The 26,481-nt window shown below is 49.6% G+C and overlaps 2 protein-coding genes across 7 annotated transcripts; one reads left to right on the top strand and one right to left on the bottom strand.

Moving 5' to 3' along the window:
- Nucleotides 1-11: 11 nt before the first annotated feature.
- Nucleotides 12-4,705, bottom strand: NDUFB10 (NADH:ubiquinone oxidoreductase subunit B10). Of its 3 annotated transcripts, XM_030579145.1 has the most exons (5): nt 4,462-4,704; nt 3,305-3,443; nt 2,534-2,673; nt 1,591-1,704; nt 12-822 (listed from the first exon to the last, which is right to left on the bottom strand). In XM_030579145.1, the coding sequence occupies exons 1-4, from the start codon at nt 4,607-4,609 to the stop codon at nt 1,604-1,606; spliced, it is 528 nt and encodes a 175-aa protein (XP_030435005.1). In that variant the 5' UTR covers nt 4,610-4,704; the 3' UTR covers nt 12-822; nt 1,591-1,603. The 3 variants fall into 3 exon arrangements, with proteins under 3 accessions (XP_030435005.1, XP_030435006.1, XP_030435004.1); XM_030579146.1 differs by having other exon boundaries at nt 12-1,704; nt 2,559-2,673; nt 4,462-4,705; XM_030579144.1 differs by having other exon boundaries at nt 12-1,704; nt 4,462-4,703.
- On the top strand, nt 3,488-26,481 carry RPL3L (ribosomal protein L3 like). Of its 4 annotated transcripts, none has more exons than XM_030579139.1 (10): nt 3,488-4,192; nt 16,600-16,792; nt 17,322-17,490; nt 18,411-18,546; nt 21,145-21,331; nt 22,617-22,777; nt 23,191-23,292; nt 23,938-24,033; nt 24,463-24,582; nt 26,363-26,481. In XM_030579139.1, the coding sequence occupies exons 1-10, from the start codon at nt 4,127-4,129 to the stop codon at nt 26,417-26,419; spliced, it is 1,287 nt and encodes a 428-aa protein (XP_030434999.1). In that variant the 5' UTR covers nt 3,488-4,126; the 3' UTR covers nt 26,420-26,481. The 4 variants fall into 4 exon arrangements, with proteins under 4 accessions (XP_030434999.1, XP_030435001.1, XP_030435002.1 ...); XM_030579141.1 differs by lacking the exon at nt 3,488-4,192 and adding an exon at nt 4,863-4,940; XM_030579142.1 differs by lacking the exon at nt 3,488-4,192 and adding an exon at nt 5,084-5,107.

Raw genomic sequence — 26,481 nt, 5'->3', positions numbered from 1 at the left:
AGTAGCCAAAGTTACCTTTGACATCCTTTATTTGCTAAACATCTGAATGACTTTTTAAAAACTTACTACTTGAAAATAAGTTTTCCTGATTGACTTGCCCAAACAAATGAATTCAGTGACAGCAGCACTCACTTGTTCAACCCACAATAACTAATGGGACAGAGGAAACCCTTTTTCCTCAGAGAAGAGATTAAGTGAATTAGGTTTGAATGATCAGTGTGTAGTAGGATTACTGAAACAGTCATGGTTAATTTTTAGGCAGACTGTTTCTAAAGATTGGAAACAGATCAAATGCAAGTAAAGCACTGAAGACTCCCACATAAGTGATGCTCAAGGAAACCAGAAGATCTCAGAGGTGGGATGTCTACAACAGTACTGTTGGGAGTCAGTGTAAAGATACCCACTACTCACTGATGTGGACCCAGACTGAAACTTCACTATTAATGAGGGTCTGCTGCTCTAGAAATGAGATCAGATAAAACTTGTTCTGTGGGATCTGATGGTAGCTTTTATTAGAAGTCAGTCTGACAGTCCAACTAATGGAGACCCTACAGAGGAACTAGTAAAACTAAAAAAAACACCTGTTGAGGTAAGTGGCAATGTGTGTACACTTCTAGACAAAAGTAGCTTGTAAGAACTTAAACTTGTACAGACTATCAGTTCCACAGGGCCACCCTTGAAACTTGGAAGGTAAACTAAATTTTCTGCCAGTCAAGGATAGGATGGTTCTTCACTACAGTAGTAGTGATTCACAGGACTAGTCACTAAAGCTGTCAAAATCAACTTTATCTGAGGTGAATTGTGGTAATCACCTTCAAACACTTGAAATAAAAATACATTCCCTGTTAGTGTTTTCTCAGAGCAAACTTGAAATCTCAAGATAGAAAGAAATGTACATTGATACAATCACTGGCTGAGTTCTATACAGAGCATTGTTACTGAAGGACAAATAATGGATTATCCAGTTAATGTTTAAGGGGGGAAAATAAACTCCCAGTCATCTGCTTGCAAGCAGTTAAAACCCTCAAAACCAGTTCACATGGCTAAAGGTGCTCTAGTTTCAAGCATTGAGTAGCCTCTCTCAAAGGGACCAAAGGACTTCAGTCATTTTAAACAATGTGAAAAACCCTTGATCCATTGACATATGACCATGAAAGGGCTCCCTGAGTTACAATCTACTCAAGTGATCTCAGATAATCTTAATCAAGCTTTCATGCCAAACCAAGGGAAGTCTTTCTGCTTAGTTTATAAAGATGAACAATTTTGCTTGCAGGCTGCAGGCCAGAGCACTTTCTCTAGTACTGTGCATGACTGTGCTGATAAAGGAATGCTGCTGTGTTCTACACTGTAAGGATGAGTGTGCCACTGTTTTTGCTTATTTCTTTACAAAGTGGCATTGACAGTTCTGCAATACATTCACCTCAACAAGGCTGACAGCATCATCAGTTCTAAAACCTAATTATTTGGCAGAGATGTTCTCTGCAAATGCTTTATTGTACAGTTGAGTAATGCAACTCATACAAGCCTTAGCATCCAGCTACATTGGAAGAATCACATACAGTATTCAAACAAACTTCAAATACTACCCACTGAGGATTTGAGCTTAGTCTTTTGCTTCTGCTTGTGCTTTTCTTTCTGCAATCATTCTATGTTTCTGCTTCATTAAACATTTTCTAGCAGTTCCGTGGGCACCAAGATCAGCATCTAAAACAAGATCAGAAGAAATGCTTGTGAAGTGTTGAATCAGGCTCTTTAGCTTGATGCTCCACTGAAGACTTTAACAAGGCTTTAAATACCACCCCCCCCCCCCCTTCATTATAGTTCCATCCTGGGAACCACGGGTGGGCAAACTTTTTGGCCCAAGGGTGACATCTGGGTGGGGAAATTGCATGCAGGCCCATGAATGTAGGGCTGAGGCATGGTGTGCAGGAAGGGGCTCTAGACAGGGAGTTGGGGTGCAGGCTCCAGCCCAGCACCGCTTACCTGGAGCAGCTCCAGGATGGCAGTGGTGCACACTGGGGCCAGGGCAGGCTCTCTGCTTGCCCTATCCTTGGCTTTGCACTGCTCTGGGAAGCAGCCAGCACCACATCCCTGTGGCCCCTGGGGGAGGGGGAAAGAGGGCTCCACACACTGCTCTTGCCTGTAGGCACCTCCTCTGAAGCTCCAATTGGCTGAGAATGGAACCATGGCGAATGGGAGTTCCGGGGGAGGCACCTACAGGCAAGAGCAGCAGGAGGAGCCCTCTTTTTTCCCACCGCAGGGATGTGGTGCGAAGCAGCACCACGGGGTGGCAATCCCACAGGCCACCATAGTTTGCCCACCCCTGCTCTGAACAAAGCATAACCACAGTTCCTTCCTGAGCACTTATCAAAGAGGGTTGTGCTCTAGGGCCCCTCTTTCAGGAGCTGAGGGTACCAGTCTCCAAATCTTTAGGTTAGGTTTAGGATATTAGACATCCCCCCCTCCTCCCCCAGTCATGCTAGTCAAACTTGAACATTTTTTAAATAAATTAAGGGGCCTTAGATAGCCTTACATCTATCTTGATAGGCTTGAGCAACCTGAGCAAACTGCTCCATCTCCTTTGCACAGTTCTGAACGAAGCTATGTCCTTCCCTCTGCTGGCAAGCTCCTAGCCTTTCCTGAATTATCTTCACAATTTCCTGATCAACTTTCCTGTGTGAAAGAGAGATCAGTGTGAGTGCAGCAGTAGCAAAAACTTCCTGCAGCTGGAGAATAGTGTAGTAAGTTACATTCTGGAAAGAACAAAAAGGCCATTTTATTAGCTGCTTTAATATAGGATACAATTAGAAGGCAGAACTAAGCAAAGTCAAGCTGCAGGGGCTTGGCAGCAATGCCGTATGTAGTGTCATCAGAGAAGGAGAATCAGTAGTGATTTTCAGGTTCTACTCAGAGCCCAACTCAGGCATGCTGCAGAAAAGATACTTGGAACTATGTCGGGTAGATGAACAGCACCAGCTGCCAAATATTTGAAATAAGCTTCTAAGGAAGCTTATTGGCTTTGCTACTAGCAGAAGAGAAGCTTCCTAAAGTGGAGCAGGTGGTGTGGAAAACCTCAGTGTGGAGTATCTACTGTGACAAGCTATGATTGAATCAGGAATAGGCTTCTAAACTTCCATGGGGGAAAAAAAATCCACTATGATTTTGCAGCTTCAAATCACATGAAAGCTGCATACCAATCCCAAGCAATCTACTGCAAGAAAAAACAACAACACTGTGCTCTACTGGGTTTCTTCAATTGAATAAGGCTCCAAAATCATTACAGCTATGCTGCAGGTATACATACATGTCCCTCCTCCACTGCGCCTCAGCTTCAAAGAAGCATACATAGTCATCCTCCAAGCACTCAGTCAGATCCGGCACACGGCGGTAATTCCGATGATAGTAATAAAATTTTTTCTTCGCATGTTGGCGCTCCATCCATTCTGCAAGAGTCAACCACCACATTCATGCACCTTCAAGGTACTAATCAAAGAGATGGGCAGAACCAACTAAACTACTACTAGGCAGAGTACAGTTCTTGTTTAGGATGAAAAGCAGACAGGACACATGACAAAAATTCTCTCCGTAACCTAACGTGTACTGGGTGACTTGGAAAAGAAAAGGAATTTTGCAACATGTATTTTGTTCTGCGACAAAATCTTGAGTTGCTTTCTATACAGCCTATGTGCCACTGACTGGGCAGGAATGATTGATAATATCAGGCGCATGTCCACCTGCCCTCACTTTCCAGAACTAACCCTAGAGAGAGAATGCTAAGCTGGGACTCTACGGAAATACAGTAAACGCTACGCTACGATGGCCTAAGCCTCACAAGTTCGGACAGGTCACTTGCCCTCTGGGTTATCAGCCTGATATTTTCTATCACAGAGTTCAAAACTAAGCAGGGAAGGGAGACCACCGTTCCTCGCGTTATCAGAGGTGATGGATGACTCTCCATCAAACAGCGATAGGGGATCAGTGCATAACCCTGGGGGGAGAGTCTCCGGAGAGCATAGGGCACTGAAAGCAAGCTGGTACCGGGCAGTACCACCAGACAGGAGTGGGACACATCCCTGGAGCCCCAAGCCCTGTCCTTTGATCAGTGATCCACCTCGCCCAGTGGCCGATGCCAGGTGCCCCCGCACGTGGCTCGGGTGGAGCTCGGAGGGGCCGGGACCCTCTGGCAGCACAGGTCAGCCGAGCCGGCGGTTCCCGCAGCCTCTGCTTAGGCGCCGTCAGGCAGGGAGAGGTGCCCAGGGGGCTCCCTGAGGCGGCTGGGCCCCAGCACGGGGTCGGGGTCGGGGTGAACCCAGACCCTCGCGTGCAGCCCGAAGCCCTGCCCGGGGCTAGGCCCAGCTCCACGGGGATGGGCCGGGAGCGGGAGGGCCCCGCGCGGCTGCAGGGGGCCCGATCCGCACAGCGGGGCAGGGCGCGGGTGCGGCCCGGGGCCCGGCCCGCTACCTCGGAAGAAGGTGACCGGCGCGTCGACGCTGTAGTAGAAGAGGGTCTGGATGATGGTGACCGGGTTAGGCAGCGACGTCCGCTTCTCGGGGATGGGGGTGCGGCTCGGCGGCCCCTTGTACACCTCCGGGTCCCAGTCGTCCGGCATCGCGACACAGCAGCGGCGGCGGCCCAATCTCCTTCACCGCCGACCCGGACAAGATGGCGACCCCCTACACAAGCCGGAAGGGGGTCAGGTGGGGGCAAAGGTCAAAGGTGACAGAGCCGCATGCGCAACCCGGGTAGCGTCCTGCGGCGCTGCGCTTGCAGAGTCTCGTTTCCGGGCAGAAAACGCGCCCCCCACTACGCATGCGCAGCCACCCCCAATGCCCCTTGGGATATGTAGTTCCGGTCGTTGCAGCCTGATGCTCCGCGAGCCTTGGGGAGGGGAATGCGCCGGCGGGAGCCTCTGCCCGGGGGCGGTCAGCACGTAGCACGGGGTGTGTGATTATAGCGCCTGGAAAATGGGGAGTGTGTGGTGAGGGGCAACTGCCCCCCTGCAAATGGGCCCCCTCCCGCGCCCCGCTAAGGGCTGGGCGGGGGGGCATGTAAACTCCTGCAGGCCCGGGGGAGGGGGCGCGAGCGGGATCCAGACGGGCTGGAACGGGTCAGTACCCCTGGAAGCCCCTTCCCAGCCTCGAACCGCCCCCCACCCCCGCGAGCCTGGTCCCTCCCCTCCAGCCCCCAATCCGTCCGTTCGCGTAGAGCTTTGCCACGCTGGGGAGTCGGTCCAGGGCTCCTGCCAGCAGCACTAGCCCCAGGGGACCCCGGAGCCTGCCCCGGCACGAACTCCACAAGCCCTCTGGCTGCCTCCCAGTCCCAGAGGCAGGAAAACGCTCGGGAACCCGACTGTGGCTGCTGGGAGTCTAGGGCTGTGCTTCTGCCTTTGCTTGCGCTGAGAGCCAGGCGTGGAACCCCGGAGTCCTGAGTCCCAGTCCACTGCGCTGACCCCCCTGGCTCGCCTCGTGTAGCAATCCCACACGGGCACCCTGCGCGACCCCATGGAGCAGAGTGCACTGCTGTGTTCAGAAACACACAGCCCTGCATGTTGTAATACTGCCGCCTTTTCAAAAGAGAAAAAGGGTAGGCCCCTGGATAAGTGCTTCTGTAGCTTTTGGGAGGGGGAAGGATTGTGCTGTCGTTGAAATCCAGGACAAAATTCTTTTAGATTTCAAAGGGGGAAGGATAAGGCCCTTGAAGACTAACAGCTACCTGTAGTAATGCTTTAGCTGGATAGTGTGTCAGCATTAACTTGTTCTGAGACATGGGGCTGTTTTTAAAGGATTAAAACAATCTAGTGATGATGCCTGTCACCTTTCGTCCACAGGCAGGGGCTTTATTTTTATTGCTAAATATAGAGATATGAAAAGATCTGGCATCTGTCAAGCTTTAACTGGTTTTTGCATAAATGCAAACCTCAGCCAAGCTAGTAAAAAAAGAGAAAAAAAATCTAGGCTTGGTGGTATCCTATCAGACAGCCAATTTTCCTCTCTTTTTAAAAGCTTCATTTAGTGCAAGTACCAGCGCAACATAGTACTGACCTTCAAGAAAGAATGGATTGTATTTGCATATTTCCCCTCCACACACCTGTTGGTGTCATTGGCCCACTCGGGAGGGTGGAAAGCCACTGTGTCTCAATGAAGCCCCCTGTTAAGGCCTCAGTGAACCAAAGTCCTTCCATGATTGAACTCTCAGCGACCTGACAAGCTGGCTTAAAGAATGGAATGTAAAGGGGCTGACTATCAGCTACAGTGCTGGTACCAAGAGGCACTAATGAGGCCTGTATGCACCTGGCTAAGGGGGCAGGATAACAAATCACGGAAACTAGGAGAAGATAGTGGTTTAGAGAAGAGTCACTAACAAGATAGATTAGTAGGCGCCAGAAGTGATTTAACTACTTGGAATAATTGCTTCTGTTTAGTGTAACAGTCACAGGGAAAGATGGGAGGGGGAGAGGGGGGCATGGGGGGGAATAGAAACGGCTTGGCTAAGTTATGTATAAAAAGAGAAAAACTGTTTGTATCAGTGTGCATGATCTGAGACGTGCCTGTCTCCTTGCATCTGGTTTGAAATCTCAAATAAACTTAGTCTGCTTCTCCACCTTGGTGTGTTCTTTGGCGTGAAGCACACCGGGCGACGAACCCCCCCCACTGTTGCTGTCCTCGGGCACCCTGTGCCAGCAACAGTTTTGGCGTCCCTGGGTGGGCATCGAGGCTAAAACTGGCCTTGCCCGGACCCCTCCTGGAGGTCGACGGATTGCGGCAACGACCGACGCCAAGCGTGCACCGGTGACTTCATCGGGGGCCTCGGCGGAGACGCGGTGTGGTCGACCCCGGAGGGCACAACGGTGCAACGCGCTTGAGTAGTGGAGAAGCTGCTGCGGGCGACGGTGGGGAACCGGTCCCGTGGACAAGGTAGGAACAGTCCAGTACTGTAAACCTTCTTTTGCCTGTTTTGACCTGGGGACGCCCAGTGTCTCCCTAGAGTATGGGGCAGGGACAGAGTACAGGTAGGGCACGGTGTACACCCTTAGAATGCATTCTGATGAATTGGAAAGTGTTTGGGTCGGATCCGATGGTTAAAAGCAAGCTGAAAAGATTCTGTACTGTAGACTGGCCTCAGTACCAACTAGAGGACCAGGAAAGGTGGCCGCCGGAGGGATCATTAAATTATAATACGATCCTCCAATTAATTCTGTTTTGTCAGCGAACGGGTAAATGGAATGAGCATATGTATGCACAACTGTTTATGTTGCTAAGAAATAGGTCAGACCTGGTGCAGAAGTGTAATCTGACTCTGGCAGGTCCGGTAGTAACTGCTGCTAGTCCCCCGAACCCCTCCCCAGTTTTGATGGCAGAGTCGGTGTCCCCTTCGGCTCCAGCACCCCCACCATATAAGAACGAGGTGCTTAAGGTGTCAGGGATCGCCCCCTCAGTGGGATTCTATCCGCTAATTACTGAAACTCAGATCGCCCGCCCGGGAGCAGAACATCGCCTGGCCACTACTATGCAGGTTTACATGCATGTACCTTTTAACCCAGTGGATTTAGCAGCCTTTAAGGCACAGGCAGGGGAATTCTCCACGAACCCCAGTAAGTTTATCTCAGTGTGTGAGGGATGCCTGGCTAGCCACAAGGCAGACTGGGATGACTGTAACGTCCTCCTGAGAACCCTGCTGTCAGAGGTAGAGCGAAATCAGGTCCTGGCTAAAGCACAGGAAGAGGCACAGCGGAGACATGACCGGGATCCTCAGAATGTCCCCATTCCCGCTGACATGGTCCCCCGAGCAGACCCTAGGTGGGACCCAAACAACCCCGCGGGTATAACCTGCCTCACCGTGTACAAGGAGTTGCTTTTGCATGGACTCCGACACTCAGCTGTCCGACATAACAATTGGGCTAAGCCTTACGAGCTCATACAGGAGCCCAAGGAAAGTCCGGTTGCTTTTCTGCAGCGCATCCGGGATGCAATTCGGCAAAATACTAATGCAAACCCTGATAACCAGGAAACTGAGGCAATCATAAAGGGTATCTTCACCAGTCGGGCCGCCCCTGATATTAAGAGAAAACTGCAGAAAAAGGAGGATTTAATGGGCATGACTATGGCACAGATTTTGGAAGCTGCAAACAGGGTTTACAGCAACAGGGAAGGAGAAAAGGAAAGAAAGCAAGCAAAAATAATGGTTGCAGCAGTACAGGCTGGTGGCAAGGGAAAATTCCAGGAAGGTAGAAGGGGCCGGGGAATGAAAGGCCGTGGACGTGGGCACCCTGGCTCACAGGAAAGATGTCTGGGTCGCAACCAGTGTGCCAAATGCCGAAAGGAGGGACATTGGAAAAATGAGTGCCCCGAGAGGGAAGTTACCCCCATGATGGCAGCAGAGGATCAAGACTAGGGGTGTCAGGGGAAACGGACTATCCTGCCCCCGGAACCCCGAGTAAAGATGCGGGTGGGAAATTCGGAAATAGACTTTTTAATAGACTCTGAAGCAGCACAAACCGCTGTAAATCAACCCCTTCAGCTGCCTGTGGCAGACTCCCTCACTGTGGTGGGTGCCACAGGGAAAGGAACCAAGTGTCCAGTATATGCTCCAGCAAAGTGTGCTTTGGGAGACAGAACTCTATCTCACAAACTAGTTTATCTCCCCGATTGTCCAACGCCTCTGCTGGGACGGGACCTGCTTTGTCGCTTAGGTGCCACCCTGCATTTTACCCAAAATGAAATAACCCTCACCTTGCCCCCAGAAAATGCCTGGATAATAACCCTTGCAGTTGAGCCCTCAGCCATGCAAGCCCCAGAGTGGAGCCAGTGGGAAAACCAGGTTTTCCCTCTAGTGTGGGCATCGGGGGTCCCAGGAAAAGCAGCCCATCACACCCCCATTAAGGTTCAGCTCCTGCCGGGAAAAGGTCCAGTGCAGATTAAGCAGTATCCGATCAAAAGAAAAGCCAGAGAGGGACTACAGGAAACTATAGATCAGTTCCTAAAGTATGGGGTACTGCGGGAATGCCAGTCAGCTTGGAACACCCCCATCTTGCCTGTGCGAAAACCCAATGGCACATATCGGCTGGTCCAGGACCTGAGGGCTGTAAATGAGCGAGTTAAGACTCTGCACCCCCTTGTTCCAAACCCGTATACACTGTTGGCCTCTGTAGGGGGGCAGTACACTCACTTTTCAGTCCTGGATTTAAAAGACGCTTTCTTCACGATTCCAGTTGACATTCAGTCTCAGGAGATTTTCTCCTTCGAGTGGGAGGACAACAACAGGGTTAAAAAGCAGCTTTGCTGGACAGTGCTGGCCCAGGGATTTAAAAACTCTCCTACCCTTTTTGGCCAGGCACTGGCCCGAGACTTGGAGGAATGGAATAATGAGGATAAAGTTCTCCTCCTGCAGTATGTAGATAACCTGTTAATTGCTGCTGTGGGTCTAACTCCCTGCCTTAAGGCTACTGTGAGCCTCCTAAACTTTGTCGGACTCCTTGGATATAAAGTAGCTCGGAGCAAGGCTCAAATTGCCCTCACAGAAGTACAGTACTTAGGATTTCACCTAAGGCAGGGGGAACGTCAGCTTTCGAACGAAAGAAAGAAAGCTATCTGTCAAATTCCTGTCCCAAGCAATCGCAAACGGCTCAGGGCGTTTCTGGGCATGGCAGGCTTCTGCAGAATATGGATCCCAGAGTTCGGACTGTCGGCTAAACCCTTGTACGAATGTGTTAAGGGAGCAGATCACGACCCCTTTCACTGGTCAGCGGAAGCTGACAAGGCATTTAAGGGCTTGAAAAGAAAACTGATGGAAGCCCCACCCCTGGGTCTGCCAGACCTCTCTAAGCCATTTCAGCTGTACGTGCATGAGAGGAAAGGGGTGGCTCTGGGAGTGCTTACTCAGTTATTAGGCACTTGGAAGTGTCCTGTGGCGTATTTCTCTAAACAGCTGAATCAAGTTGCCAAAGGGTGGCCAGCATGTTTGCGGGCAGTCGCAGCCACTGTCCTAGTGCTTGGGGAAGCAAAAAAGCTGACTTTGGGGGGAAAGGTGCAAGTATATACTCCCCATATGGTCCAAGGCCTGCTGGACACTAGGGGTGGTCTCTGGCTTACACAGGCTCGAGTGGCTCGGTACCAGGCTAAACTTATAGAAAATCCTGAAGTTGCCCTGCAGACTTGCCCCTCCCTTAACCCAGCCACTCTGTTGCCAGAAACAGAAAAACAGGAACATGACTGCTTGAATGTAATAGATACCCAATACTCCAGCCGTCCAGACTTAAAAGATCAGCCACTCCCAAATGCAGATTATAAGTGGTATACTAATGGCAGTAGCATTGTTGTAGAGGGACAAAGGAGGGCGGGCTATGCTGTTGTAACTCTCCACGAAACTGTGGAAGCGGAAGGTTTGCCTGCTGGAACATCAGCCCAGCTGGCTGAACTGGTAGCCCTAACCTGTGCACTTAAACTGTCAAAAGGAAAAAGAGTTAACATTTTCACTGATTCCAGATTTGCCTTTGGAGTGCTACACGCTCATGCCGGTCTGTGGAAGCAGAGAGAAATGCTAACCGCCCAAGGCTCTCCGGTCAAGCATGGATCCCAGATCCTCCGGCTTTTAGAAGCGTTACAGCTCCCCTCGGCGGTAGCAGTGGTACACTGCAGGGCTCACCAAAAGGAAGATCAAGACGTGGCTAAGGGCAATGCTAGGGCAGACAGGGAAGCCAAGCGAGCAGCTACCCTGGAACCACTGGAAGCTGAAGATGCCCATATGCATGCCCTCATCCCATCGGTAGGAGAGCTTCCAGCCCCTCAGTACTCTCGTGAGGAAAGGAACCTGGCGGACACACTCGGGCTGAAGGAGAAGGAGGGATGGCTCCACTCCACGGAAGGAAAAATCCTCCTACCAAAAAATCTAATACTGCCAGTGCTACAGAAACTACACCAGACTACTCATGCGGGCAAAGAAGCTCTAACCCAGCTCGTAAATAAATATTTTCTAACCTCTGGGCTTAAACCCCTAGTATCCCAGGTACAAGCTGAATGTCTAGTCTGCCAAAAGAATAACCCCCGACCGGGAGTGCCAGTGCTGCCAGCCACACTAAAACCTACCCCAGGCCCAGGATTGGTTTGGCAAATAGACTTTACTGAGTTCCCCCGGGCCCAGGGGTTCAGATACCTCCTCGTCTTAATGGACCGATTCAGTGGCTGGCCCGAAGCTTTCCCATGTCGTAACAACACTGCAAGAACGGTAGCCCTTAAGTTCGTCAAGAAGATCATTCCACAGTTTGGGCTTCCTCAATGGATGGAATCTAACAACGAAATGCACTTCACGTCACAAGTTGTCCAGAAAATATCGGATGCCCTACAGATCCCCTGGAAGCTCCACACTCCCTGGCGACCTCAGGCCAGTGGAGTAGTGGAATGCACAAATCAGACCCTCAAGCGACATCTCTCAAAGGTTTGCCAGGAGGCTTCTCTCCGATGGCCTGATGCCTTACCCCTTGTTTTGCTCCGAGTTCGCGCTCTCCCAAAGGGCAGGTTAGGGCTCAGTCCCTTCGAGATTATGTTTGGAAGGGCATGGCCTCTGAATGGTACACCGGTTCTGTTAGGGGAGTGGGAGGTAGGCTGTGGTTTCTTGTCTCAGTACCTGTGCTCTCTGTCTGCTGTTCTTTGTTCTCTCCACAGGTATACCAAAGATTTGCAGCCCCTCCCGCTGGATGCTCCTGTCCACTCCCTGCAACCAGGTGACTCCGTCCTCGTTCGTACCTGGAAGGACGAGCCTCTCCAAGAGAAGTGGAAGGGACCCCACACTGTCCTGCTGGTCTCACACACAGCTGCAAAGGTTGAGGGACACAAGAACTGGATCCATCACTCTCGTCTGAAAGCAGTGCCCGCTCCTGAACGGTGGACCATCCAGCCTGCGGAAAGAACTGCCAGTGACGATTTGGGACTTAAACTATTGTTTAAATGACAGTAAGGTCCGCTGGAAATGCCCTGTGCCCTCTTCGGACAGTCACGGCATATTCCCCGCGACCACTCTGAGCATTGGTTCTGTCTATTTTCACAGGGCCGGCTTAACCTCGTGGCCTGGTCCCTTCTGTTTTTAATCTGTTTGCTATTGGGAATTGTTATTTTGTGGGTATTTGGGGTATTGTAATTGTTAGGCCTTACGGTTACCAACCCAGTATGGAGTTCAGGTCAGAGCTTGCCACAGTATTACTCCTTGCCATGGGAGCACTCATTTTGGTAACTCCTGGTTCTCCCAAGGCACATGCGGAATGGAGAGGGATCCCTAACAAGCTGGAAACAAACACGTATGAGGCCCTGAAAGCTTGTTTTGCCCAAGAGTTTAACCTCTCCAACTGCTGGATATGCTCCCAAATCCCACACCATGCAGCTGGGTTGCCCTGGAGGGTAGTTCCCCAAAATTGGTCAGATCTCTGTTGGGGATGGTTCAGTAGGGGAAAAACATTTCGGGTACCCCCTTGTCTCAAAACTGTACAATTGAGTCCCAGTATGCATTAAGGGACGACCCCTGGGAACCTCAAGCCAACTCAACGCATCTCCCTCCCCCTATTAGGCTGCGGCCAGTGAACCCTGGGTTGGTGTGCTATCAGCAGTCCAAGTCCAGCAATCACACCTGGTCCGCTGGGAACAGCACCTGCCAGTATTATCTATCCCCTGGCAGTAATGCCTATATCCCAGTCTATGTTAATGAAAAACCCAATTCTACTGCCCGGCTTGGAACTTTCAGTAGCTTCCAAACTGAAAGGTGAAAAAATGGTTCTAATGGGCTAGTGGGAAATGGCCACTCCTTTTATGTTTGCGGTACCTCTGCCTATAAGTGGCTCCCACATCGGTGGTATGGAAGCTGTTACGTGGAATATCTTGCTCCTCCTCTTCAGGTGCTTCCTAAACTGCCCTCTGGCCACCCCAGGCATCGTAGGTCTTTGTATGCCACCCCTGAGCCCATTGGTGAGGGAGACAGACTCGGTATGATCCTCCTCCCCTCTTATGGGGTGGAACGGCTGTCTCAAATGTAGCGTAAACTTTCTCTGTTTCTCACCAAGTTTGCTAATGAGACCCTGGCCATAGAAAAAAGCCTTAACTCAGAGCTTTACCAGCTCCAATTGCTGGCCCTGCAAAACAAACAGGCCCTGGATTATGTTTTAGCCTCCCAGGGCGGAGTATGTGCCTTGGTTGGCAGCAAGTGTTGTACTTATGTCCCAAAAAATTCACAGGACATTAACAAACACATTTTGTCAGCCGAGCGGGCTCTCAGCCATTGAAAGGCCCAGGAAAGGGAACCCACAATTTTTAATTCCCTCTGGAATTGGTTGCCTGATCTAGGAGGGCTGGAGAACGGCCTTGTGCGTCTCGTCCTCACAGGTGTGGTCCTGTGCCTGATCACCCTCCTCCTGATCGCGTGTTTCAAGCTGTTACTCCGCAAACTTTGTAACCCCCTGACCCCAGAGATCCCTACATACCCTCTTGTTGAGAGCCCCAGCTCCATAGAACTCAATCACTTCTTGTCTGTAAAGTATGAGAAAACTCGGCCAAAGGTTTGTTGAGTATTCTCAAAGGAGGGAATTGTTGGTGTCATTGGCCCACTCGGGAGGGTGGAAAGCCACTGTGTCTCAATGAAGCCCCCTGTTAAGGCCTCAGTGAACCAAAGTCCTTCCATGATTGAACTCTCAGCGACCTGACAGGCTGGCTTAAAGAATGGAATGTAAAGGGGCTGACTATCAGCTACAGTGCTGGTACCAAGAGGCACTAATGAGGCCTGTATGCACCTGGCTAAGGGGGCAGGATAACAAATCACGGAAACTAGGAGAAGACAGTGGTTTAGAGAAGAGTCACTAACAAGATAGATTAGTAGGCGCCAGAAGTGATTTAACTACTTGGAATAATTGCTTCTGTTTAGTGTAACAGTCACAGGGAAAGATGAGAGGGGGAGAGGGGGGCATGGGGGGGAATAGAAACGGCTTGGCTAAGTTATGTATAAAAAGAGAAAAACTGTTTGTATCAGTGTGCATGATCTGAGATGTGCCTGTCTCCTTGCATCTGGTTTGAAATCTCAAATAAACAGTCTGCTTCTCCACCTTGGTGTGTTCTTTGGCGTGAAGCACACCGGGCGACGAACACCCCCACTGTTGCTGTCCTCGGGCACCCTGTGCCGGCAACACACCCCACTTCTGCTCAAAGATGGGATATTTTGGAGAACTCTGTGAGCTGCTGTTTTTGGGTCCAGGAAAAATATTTGAAAATCAGGACAGTCTTGATTTTCATAGAGATGGGTGACAATATTAACTCTTTGTATCCGGTCAGATCCCATTAGTCTCCAGATAGGTAGGACGGTGTGGCTATGCAAGACCTGAAGTAAAGGACTAACCAGATCCCAAGTAACTAAAGTGAATAAAAACAAACAAGGGCTATTAAATTATACTTTTACTGATTGATTTTAACCTCTTTCTTACTGCAGAGCTAGTTACTTGAGCTAAAGCACGCCACCAATGCTGGTCAATGCACCAGTTATGTCCTCTCTGGATAGGTCTAATGAAATATCAACACTTAAAGAAATGCTACTGCTGTTGAATAGACACTGTGTCAATATCGCACGGTGAAAGAGATAAAGAAATATGAGGAAAAGCTTCCCCGCCATGCGATCTGTTTGACTGTGTGTGGAATAATCTCTCTAAAGTGGAGTGGTGAAAGCCGTCATCATTTGGGCTGAACAGAGCACAGGAGACAATACAGGGCTGGTGGCTGGGAGGGGACCCTGAGATTCTTACTCTGTCTGTACCTAGTGAAATGGATGAGTTTGGCCTGAGTATGAATTGAAAGCCCCAGTCCTGTGTTGAGCTCTGCGTGGGCTCAGGGATCCACCTGCATGGAGTTTGTTGCAGGGTCGGGGTCTGAGCTCAGGATTTGGCCATTTTATGTAGCAGTATATACCTGGAGTATGTTGACTGCCCTTTAGTGATACAGTAGTTTTAAATATAGTGCTGCTAAGTACAGGAAATCCCACTACTGAGAGGAGGGGAATTCTTCCCTGACCTGGGGTTACAAAGCAATCATAACATCCTCTTTGGGAATACCTGGCCTAGGCCCCTGCCCTTGGGCAGTTGCCAGCAGGGCAGCATGCACGAGAAAAAAACCTCTGGAGGTAGTTAATTAGGCATGTACTTATGTAGCTTGACGTGATGGGGTTGCTTAGGTGTAAATGAGGGCAGAATTTTGTCTTCATATATTGTGCTGTAGGTAGCAATTGTAATTCCCTCCATTCATGTTCAGTTTGTTTCTGTGGTAAATTGAGACACTGGCAGCTGACCTTTACCACATCACAACTGTTGTTAGAGTCAGACCCTGGCAGATTTGCTGAGTATGAAATGAATATAGCGTTGAATGAAGCCAGCAGCTAAATTTGTGTCTTCAGACTGATAAACATCTTCAGTATTAGACTGGAGAGGCACTTGGTGACTGCCTCATTGTGCTGCTGACCTGTGCTGAAGACGTCCCATGGTCTGTAACGTTCCATGTTAATATCTTATAGCTTGTAGGTTAGAACATTTAATGGGCTTGAGATATTCATTCAACAGATTAAACGAGCACATTTGAAACTGGCTTGAAATCAACAATCAATTCCACTTTGGGTTGGAGAATAAGTTTAGGAGAAAGGGAAATCTGGTACTGGAATTACTGAATAAACAAGAGGGAGTTGTAGTGAGTGTAAATTTACCCCTTTGCTGCTGCGCTGATTCCCTTAACCTCGACTTTATGCTGCTATTGTAGGAATTTGTCCAACTGCCTCCAAGGTGATAGTGGTTGCTATGCCCAGGTTGAGTTCATGATTGTGACTTTTCTAGTAAATTCTCATAATTATATTTGGCCTGTATATGTGGCATGTTCTTATTATGGTTTCCTTTGTTCACCCTCCCCCATTTTTTCCTATTGTTAGTTATCTCCATTGGTTGTGACTTGTCTGGATGAGAATGTACGGATATCAAGGCAGGGCCTAGCTTTCACTCTGGGTTTATGCAGCACCGAATATAGTGCTGTGCAAACCCTGACTGGGCCCTCTATGTGTGGCCTTGGCACACATTAAGAATAATAATGAATGCCGAAGTGGGGCAAATCTGGAAAACATTGCACTTCTCTTAGCAGAAAGAAGGACAAGTATAGTCAAGATGTTTTATTTAGCAAATCCTCGTCAGCAGTTTTCACAGAGACTTGAATGCTTTGACGCAAAGGATGGGGGCTACATTTATAAACTTAAATAAAATCTGTCCCTTTAGGGAGATCTTTCGCTCTGTTACTGGAAATGGAGGAAAAAATAATTTGTGAATTTCCTCTCTCAGGTCTGAGAAGATTTTGAGATTATCCATCCATCTGCGAGATACATCATGGCCTTTGTAATTCATATAATTCCTTTTTTATTTCTAAACATCTTATAGCAGATGGGCCTGATGTAACAAGCTGCTGTCCTGAAATCTGTAATATACATGGAGCCGATGTAACTGAAGTCCAAGGATTCCTTCCCATTGTCTTCAGTCAGCATTAGCTCAGGCTCATAGCCTTCTGGGTTTGAAGGTAAAACTGAATCCTTTTTGTTTCTTGCCTTCCCCAGTCCCATCGCAAGTTTTCGGCTCCGAGGCATGGCCACTTGGGCTTCCTCCCTCATAAGAGAAGCCGGCGTCACCGCGGGAAGGTGAAGACCTGGCCCAAGGATGATCCCAGCAAGCCAGTCCACCTGACAGCCTTTCTGGGCTACAAAGCTGGCATGACGCACATCCTACGAGAAGTTCACAGGCCAGGAATGAGTAAGAGGCTTTGATTGAATCAGCTAGTTCGAGTCCAGGGAAGAATAGAGGGAAAAGTCTCTTATGGCCAGCTGGGATGGATAGCTCATGGGAATGGGTTATGGAGCCCCTTCCTATCTAACCTAGCCTGGATTTGAAATGGCAGTTCACCAATGACCAAAAATCATCTGGCAACTGTTTAGACGTTCTCAGTGCAATTCCTACCTTATATCATGAGGTCACCAGCACATCTGGTAGGGGTTAGGTGGGGAAGTTGTGTACTGTTGACAAAGGTAGGTCTCCAGTTCTGTGCAACTGGCATCCCCATCTGCTCTAAGTTAATCCTCCTTTATAAAAGGCGAAGACACCAATTGACAGCTGCCTTCTGCTGGGACACGATGTAGTTGACGGTGCATTGGGCACCAGGAACTTGGGTATCTAATTAAGAGAATTACTGGCCACCCACGGCTCCCCTGAAAGAACCTGGTCCTGTGAGACACTGACCACAGTCAGCTCCCATTGACTTCACTGCTACACCATTTGATTTCAGAGCTTTCCAAGAGGGAAGAGGTGGAAGCAGTCACAATAGTGGAGACCCCGCCTCTGGTAGTGGTTGGGCTTGTGGGATACATAGACACTCCCAGGGGCCTGAGAAATTTCAGGACCATTTTTGCTGAGCACATCAGCGATGAGTGCAGACGCCGCTTCTACAAGAACTGGTAAGAATCTCTCGGCGCATGGGTTTCCCGGCAACTGTAACAGCATCACCTTTCCCCACCCCCACGTTAGCCACAAGAGGCTCTTCGTAATGTTTCCACATTGGAATCCTTCACTCGGGAGTGAAATGCAGCAGCTGTTTAATTGCGCACAGCTGCACGACACGACCATTTTGGCTACTGTGAATAAAAATGTGTGTGCACAAATTCCTGGTTCACATAATAATAGTACTGAGTTATTTGTCTCGATGATGTGGCAGTGAGTTCCACAGGTCAATTATACATTGCGTATCTGAAGCCAGCTTCTGCTCACCATTGTAATTGGTTCACCAAAGTAACTCCATTGACGTCAATAGAGTAATTCCAGTTTTATGGGGGTGCAGATTAAAGCAAAATCTAGCCTGTGGCCCTTCTGCACCATTGTAGAGATTGACTCCCCAAATCTTGGAGCGGCAGTGGCGAAAGTGATCGCTTGAGTCTTTGTAATTGAGCAGACTTATGGCTGTAATGGCTGTGTAGCCATGCCTTCAAATCTGACCCCTAAAATGTCCCTGATCTTCGCTAGAGAGACTGGTTTGTCTCATTTCCATTTAGCTCTATTTTTGCTGTTGTATTTGGACTTCACTAAGTGAGTAAATCAGTGGGCGTCAACTGGATTCTCTATAAAAAAGCTGCCAGAACTGCAAGTGCTGTTGGTCCATTAATGTCCTTCCACCATTTCCTCCTCTGAGCTCCCTCTAATGGTCTTGTGTGTATTGCATTTGCTCACCTCAGCCTGGTGCAATGAGCCATGGATGCATGATGCTTCCAATAGCATGTTTTAAGCACTTAAGCAACCTTGTCACACATGCTGTACTGTGTTTCTGAGATTCGGTGCTTCATTATTCCAGTCTCCAGCATAATTAAAAGACTCCTGCCCTTAGGCACAAGAGCAAGAAGAAGGCCTTCACCAAGTACTGCAAAAAGTGGCAGGACAAGGATGGGAAGAAACAGCTAGAGAAGGATTTTGCGGCCTTGAAGAAGTACTGCAAGGTCATTCGAGTCATTGTCCACACTCAGGTCAGAACTTCACACAGGGTGTGGGGCTTGATCCCAATAGCTTGTTTGAGTGGGGCGAGGGCTTGAAAGCTGGGAGCAACTAGCAAGTGGGAATTGGGGCACTTCTCATCGCTGGGGGGGAATGGAGGGTCTTGTCGGCTGGGAGGGGGATGAGGCCTCTTGTCACTGGTGCGGGAATTGGAGTGGCAGGCAGGTTAGTGGGCGCTGGAGATGCGGTATGTGCACGCTGCAGGAGGTGCATGCTGACCGTTGCAGCCACTTATCAAAGAGGAACCTCGTCCATTTGAAAGTGCTAGGGGGAATCCAACGGGCACAATGGAAGTTTCTACACTGGGATTTGCCCAGGAGCCTGGCACTGACACCCCGACAGCTGTGGAAGGGTTGGGCCTGGGGTTTTCCATCTCCTTGCTGCTGCTCGGGACCCTGGAGAAGCCACAGGGCTCACAATGGGCAGTGCCAGAGGCACTTGCATGTTCGCTGGGAGGAAGCAGGCGTTGGTCCCAAGCTCTTCAGCGAACAGTGTAACGCTGGCACCTGGCAGGGACCAAAGGCTCATCTCAAATTAGCAACTGGTGTCAGGTGATGGGGTAAAAATAACCTGTGAGCCTGGCCGCAGGGAAGGACTTGCCAGGTGCCAGAGCTACTGGATACTCAGGGGCTATTTGAATTGGGATCCTCAGGGAGCTCTCAACTCCGCAGAGCCCAGGAGGATCTGGGCTGGCCTGAGGGCACTGAGGCCTCCCTTTGGGCTAGTTCGGGTTGTTAGAACTGCTGTGGCGAGCTGAAATTGTCTGGCCACATGACACAGATAGGTCTGGACGGCAGCCATCACTACCCGCTGATTTTGAAAAGTGGGATGCGACACCACATGAGGTCGCCGGGAGCGCAGCAGCGCTGCCTCCTAGCACTGTGTGAGGAGGGGATCTTCTTGGGGAGCCTAGGGCTGGTCTCGTGGCCGTTTGTGGGATTGCATCCATCTGAACTGCATTGGTGGGACTGGCAAGTCCTGCTGAGGCTGGGGAGAGGAGAACGCCACCCACGGTGCAGAGTAATCAGCTGGAAATACAGGCCAATAGCACAAAACGCTGCCGGACTAGGCCCCAGTCTGCTGCATGTGCGCCTCTGCATAGTCCCATTGGAGACAGTGGGACTGCCCATGTGAGTCAGGGCTGGAGGATTTGTCCCTGTGGCTGTATCCATGCAGCTGCTGCACAGCTGGTGAGCTTCAGTGACACACTCAGCTCCCACAGATCAGCTCCTGTTAAAATCCATCCAGCTAGCCTTGGGCTCAGAGGATTCTCTGCCGCGCTCCACAGTAAATGCTATTAGCAGAGCCGTTTCCATGTCTGTGCCCAGCTGGCCCCGGAAGGTGGGCGTCGCTCTGTTCCTAGCCACACCGTGCTGAGTCAGGGGTGCACATGTCCCATGTCTTAGTGTTTTGTTCTCAGGGATTCCAGTTAAGCATGAAACAGCATCTCAGCTGGCAATAGCAGAGTGGTCAGGAGGTGAACACGTGTGTCTGACGGTGGGTGGGGAAGGGGAAGGCCTGCTCCCTAGGAACTAGTAATAACTCATGCCTCAGAAATGCAGCTTGTGCCAATCACCACGTAGCCTGATGGCATGCTGGGTGAGTGTGTGTGTGTGTATGCTTGCACTCTGTGTGTGTGTGCGTATGCACCCATGCCTGGTGTGCATGTGTTGGTGCATTCAGTGAGAATGTGTGAGTTTGCACTTGGCGAGTGTGTGTGCATGTGTGCTTAGTGAAAATGTGTGTGTGTGTTTGTGTTCGAGTTTAGTGAGTGTGGGTACACATGGGTGCACATGTATGCTATGTGTGTGCTTAGTGAGACTGTGTGTGTACATGTGGGAGGGTGGGTGTCCTTAGAGTGTGTGCTTAGTGTATGTGTGTACATATATGCTGTGTGTGCATGCATATATAGATCTGTGCAACCACATGGGGATGGATGTTTAGTGAAGGTGTGTGTGTGTGCTTAGCAAGTGTGTGTGCATGCATGTGCTCAGTGAGTGTGTGTATTGGACGTGCATCAGTCACACCAAGGCTTGATGGGTTATTTTTCCCTGTCAGGGTTTAGTTTGTGGAGGACCCTCTCGGATTCTGCCTCTCTTGGTTCCATCCTCTCTCTCTCGGGCTGCCTTGTCCCCAAACTGCAGGGGCTGGAGGCAGCTCCCTCAAAGTCCTGTTCATGCTGCTGGCTGGCTGGGCTTGGTGGGAGAGTAAAGCCAGGTGCCATCTCCTTGCCACTCTCTTTCCCAGGGTGAAAGGACCCCCCACGGGTGAGTGCTCTTCTCCCTGTCCCCAGCCAGGAGTCTGCAGCCATACTGAGATATAATAAAAGCAAGAGACCCTGAAATGCCATGTCTAGGGCTTAGCTGCTGGGGAGACAGCACGGTGAGTGGGTGCTTTACGTACACCTGGGTAGAGAGATTAGCTAGACTCAGGCAGACTAAACTGCAAACAGCCCACTTGGGTCTAAGCAGGCCCTACCCCCTCCTCCCAGTACTCAGGGATATTGCCCCGGGAACGCGTTCACACCCACAGGCCTGGTGTCATTTCTTGGCCCTCGCTGCCCAATGCAGATGAAGCTGCTCCCTCTACGTCAGAAGAAGGCCCATGTGATGGAGATTCAGCTGAATGGCGGGACGGTGGCCGACAAGGTGGACTGGGCTCACGAGAAGCTGGAGAAGCAGGTCTCTGTGCACGCGGTCTTCAGCCAGAACGAAATGATCGATGTCATCGGGGTGACCAAGGGGCGCGGGATGAAAGGTACAGGGGGAGGGAGGGCCCTTTGCCGTGGGGCTTGGCATGGATCCTCTGAGGAGGATGGGCAGAGGGGTGCTTACACATTGCAAGGGCATTGTGCTCTGGGGCCTCCTTGATGCTCTTGAGGGAGGCCATTTTCTAGTGGAGTGAGCACTGGACTGGGAGTTGGAAGACCTAAATTATAATCCCAGTGCTCACACCAACTCACTCTGTGGCCCTGAGCCAGTTGCTTGCCTCCTCTGTGCCTCAGTTTCTCCATCTGTAAAATGGGGATAGTGACACTGACAGCTATGCAAGTGCTTCAAGATCTATGGATGAAAAAGCCATACGAGTGCTGAGTACTTAGTGTTATTACTAATAGTAATTATTTACTAATCTGTCATGGTCAAGGCATGTCTTCTTGACCTCATCTAATTAATAGTGATTCACAATTAAACACAGTGAGGAATCCATGCATCATTGTGAATAATTAATATTGATGCATAGAAGCTTCACCTTGTGTGACATCCAGAGGAGAACAGACTCCAGTTTATTCTGACTGTACATTTCTTTAAAACATTGTTTTTAGTGTTGGTGAAATGCCTATTCCCAGAGCAGGTACAGCACAGGCACTGGTAGTGCGGGTGTCCCCATACTGTACACAACAATCCCACCATGTCCTAGGGGTCCTTTCCAGAGGACAAGAGGGGAGCTCATTTCTCATTCCCTCATTTCATCCTCGGCTTCACAGCCAAGATGACCAACCCTGGGGACAATCAGTGCTGGTATTGGTGGTTGTCCTTGAGATGTAGGCTGAGCAGCAGCCAGATTGAGAGCCCCCCAACTCCTTTCATGAAGGACACCAAAGAGTCGCTGGATTTGTACCCATACGTCTGTTTTTTTTTTAGCAGATTTGGTTCCATTTCCCTGGTTCAAAATGCCCTGTCATTAGTTATGGGCTTAGTTCTCATGGTAGCCCTACGGGCACTTGGCTTGCCGAGATCTGAAGTAAACAAAATAAGGACAAAAAGTCATTTCAGTGCTGACAAAACCAGTGTGTGTGCGTGTGTGAGGAGGACGGGGACGCACCATAGCCCAGTCAGTTTAATGCAGAGCGAGTACAGTTCCGTCCGTGGGCCCCCGATTCTGAAAATGGCTGTTTGCCTCAACCTGATCCATCATCTTCTCATAACTGGAGATGCAACATAAGACAAACCCTACAGACGCTCTCTCCGATTTCTGGCTCTGAAGCACCAGTACTCATGCCCTTTGGCTCCTCTGACAGCATCATCCTGTCCTGCTTTCCTAGGGGTGACCAGCCGCTGGCATGCCAAGAAGCTCCCAAGGAAAACTCACAAAGGCTTACGCAAAGTCGCCTGCATTGGAGCCTGGCATCCAGCCCGCGTGGGCTACTCCATTGCCCGGGCTGGCCAGAAGGGCTACCACCATCGCACGGAGCTCAACAAGAAGGTATGACACTGATGCGACGCCTCCCTTGGGCCTAGTGCGGCTTCTCCTTCTTTCGAGCCCCCTTCCCTCTCCTGTCCTGTCCTGAGCCATCTCTCTGTCATGCACATAATTTCAGGGCAGGAGGGAATGTAGGGCTTCGTCTGGTGGTGGTGGTGTTGATTATTTTTATTACCATAGTGCCTAGGAGCCTGTGCCACTGACCATGGGCCCCACTGCACTAGGTGCCGTCCAGGCAGTTATCTGTGCCGCGGGCGGGGATGTGCTCTAGCCATTGCCTGCTGACGACATCTGAGATGAGCCTATGAGTTTTCTTCCAACCCGGCATCTCTGCTTCTTGTGCTCAGTTTGTGATGCTTTGTTTGCAACTGTGGCCTGAAGCCGTTAACTCCATTTCAACCTGGGCTCTCACCCAGATTTACCGTATTGGCCGCGGGATCCACGTACAAGATGGCAAAATAGTGAAGAACAACGCTGCGACGAACTACGATGTCACCGAGAAGACAATCACGCCATTGGTAAAAGGGCTAAAGAAATAAGTAGTGGTGGGGCTGGAGCTGGGACTCTGGCATTCCCGACTCTGCCACTGACCAGAGACGTGGCCTGGGGCAAGTCACTTATGGTTTCTGTTGGGGAAAAGCTAGTTGGGAAATATTTTTTCTGGCCGCACAAATTTTGATATTCTTCCTTTTTTTTGGTTTGGTTTTGTTTTTAGTTACCAAAAGCTGCAGAGTTTTTGCTTTTCCACACCCCAAAAACAGCAAGAAACAATTGTTTTCAGCTGGCATTTTTTGCCTTAAAGGCTTTTGGTTTGTCAGCAAAAACCCAGAAAAATCTCATCAAAGTTGGAAATGTCAATTTGGACCAAAAAGTCAATTTCCCATTTTTAAAATAAAGGCTTTGAACAAAAAATTGCAGCCAGCTGTATCCTCTGTGACAGCTTGCCCTCGTGTAAAATGAGGATAATGGTATTTGTAGACCTCACGGGCGGGCTGCACTGTGTATGATAAGCACAAAGCATACTAATGGTTAGTTAATAATTAGGATGATTAATAATTAAATAATAAAAACCCTGCTTTGCTATAGCAAATGTCACTTGCTGATGCATATCTGTTAGCCAAACATCTCACCACTGCAATCCCGACCTCTGCCTTTTCCCACAGGGTGGATTTCCTCACTACGGTGCAGTCAACAATGATTTCATGATGCTGAAGGGCTGCGTCATGGGCACTAAGAAACGCGTGCTCACTCTCAGAAAGGTAAACTCCTCCCCCCTTTGAAATTGGGTGCTGAGGCTGTGCACGCGTATGGAAGGAGCTGACTTTGTGAGCCATGTCGTGATTTTCCAGGGGGCCATTTCCCGGAGAGGTGTGTTGCCAGGCCATTCTTGCTGATAACTGTTTCCAGTTTCAGATCAGTCAGTCTTGTCTCCCTTAGGAAGTGATTTGTCACTCATTGGAAGTGGTCCTTGCATAATCTGACACACTCAGCTACTTCTTTTCAGTTCCAAGTGGGCACTGAGAGGCAATGGCATTCAAAGTCATGCTACTCTGGGTGTGTCTCCGAGGAAACCACTCTTGGTGGAGTGACTGGCTAATGGACGTGCATGTAATGTCTTAACTCCACCCACAGCAAAGCTTGCTTTCATATTGCTGGTTAAACAAAATGTTGTGACTTTTCCTCTCCAGTCCCTTCTGGTGCACAGCAGCCGTCGGGCTCTGGAACCCATCGAACTGAAATTCATTGATACCACTTCCAAGTTTGGCCATGGCTGCTTCCAGACTGCTCAAGAGAAGAGAGCTTTCATGGTGAGTTAATTCTCTCAATCAAAGGGCCAGGTTCTCAGCTGGTGTCAATTAACCTAGCTCAATCGATTTCAAAGGAGCTACTTGGATTAACACCAGCTGAGGGCCTGACCCAAAAAATAAAGAATGAACAGGACCATTTTGCATAAAAGGCAGTTCAGCTGCCAGAAAGAATGCTAAAGAGAGAACATGATGGTTGAGTCATACAAGCCAGCCAAAGCCAGCAAATAATGTACCATATAGTCAGCCAGTTTGCACTCACAGTGGGATGCATTCAACAAGCCCTTAAGTTGGCAGCACCTGGTTGGACATATGGTGTCTTTCACTCCTAATTGTACATTTCTTTGATTTGGTTGGATTGCCATAAACTTATAATGTTTTTAAAGGAAAAAGGTCAGGTCGGATTTGGCCTCATATTTGGGATTTTGTGTAAATAAGCTTTTCAGTACCCAAATCGTGTACCTTTTAAAAATCCCAGCGGAAACGGGCTTATAAACAAAAGAACAGACACATTCCTTTATAGAGTTTGCCTCCCGCCACCCTGGGCTGTGGTAGCAATCTGAAAGTGAAATTGACTGGATACGAAGTGGACTGGATCCACAGCCGGTGTGAATCAGCATGGCTCCATGACTCCAGTAGTGCTATGCTGATTTAAACCAGGTTTGGATCTGGCCGACTGACTAGACTAGTGAGTTTCACATGTGTTTCACTTCTCTCCAGGTAAGAACTGGCTGGGAAACCCCTTCACACCGCTCTCAGGATGGCTGGAAGTTAATGCATAGGGCTGTAGCTTCAGCACTAACCACTGCTGGAGATTCTCCTTTTGCTCATGTGCAAGGGCTGAGCTTTTGGAGCAGGAAGACGTGAGTTCTGTCCCTGCTGTCACCTCTGAGTGGCCGGGGGCAGCACGGTGACACTGATTAAGTCTTAAGTGGCCACATGAAGACTGCTCTATTAAGCTCATTATCTTAAAGCAGCTGAACTTCACCTGCTGTGGAGTGAGCACCCAGAACCTTCCCTGCATTTTAATTTAATTCAGTAACATTTCGCTGGGCAGAAGCAGAACAATAGTCCTACAAACCACCATTTCCTCCCACTCTTGTAAACTAGAAGAGCTGGAACCCTGTCCTCAGCTGCTGTAAATCTGTGTAGCTCCATTGACTCAGCTGATTTAACCAGCTGAGATTCTGTCCCCTTGATGGTAACCCAAACCAGAAACCCCTTCTGCTCCAAAATTTTGCTCAGAAGGAGTTGTCATATGCAACCTCCTGAAACAGGGGATTGTATAGGAAATTCTCCTGACACAACCTCATCGATCCAGCCACAGTCACGGTGCTATAATAGTGTAATCAATATGATTACTTTACCGCTCAATCTTCCCCATCACCCCAGGCCCGTTTGTTGGGCTCAGGAGCAAACCAGCCTTTGAAGCACATGGGCCAGCTTTCCATGCTGCTCAGCTAAGCAAACTGCTAGCTCGGGGATGGGCAATTCATTACCCCTATTCCTCCAGGGAGAGGAGGGTTTCTAGAGCCCATAGCTACACAGCTGCTGCCGTTCAGGAGGAGAGCTGAGAGTTAGCAGCCAGGGAATGGAAGTGAACAGCTAGTGTTGCAAGCCTTGTGCAGGGAAAAGGGGTCACATCTGAATAGAAATTCCACAGCATCCAGCTCACCTGCTGCCTCTCTAGGTAACACGTGGGGAAGGCTTGTAATGTGGATCTTGAACTCATCAGCTTGTGGCAACGGGATCTCTTCTTCTCACCATTTCACTTGTGTTTTAGGGCCCCCAGAAGAAACACCTGGTGAAGGAGAAGCCAGAATCCCAGGAAGAATTGTAGGGGATTGAAATACACATGGCCACCTTAACCTGACACCTCCAATAAAAGGACTTCAAACCAGG

Source organism: Gopherus evgoodei, chromosome 10 (genome assembly GCF_007399415.2).
Source record: "Gopherus evgoodei ecotype Sinaloan lineage chromosome 10, rGopEvg1_v1.p, whole genome shotgun sequence".
NCBI classification, from domain to species: domain Eukaryota; kingdom Metazoa; phylum Chordata; order Testudines; family Testudinidae; genus Gopherus; species Gopherus evgoodei.
The sequence above is the reverse complement of the archived record's forward strand: the minus strand, read 5'-3'. Positions and strand labels throughout refer to the sequence as shown.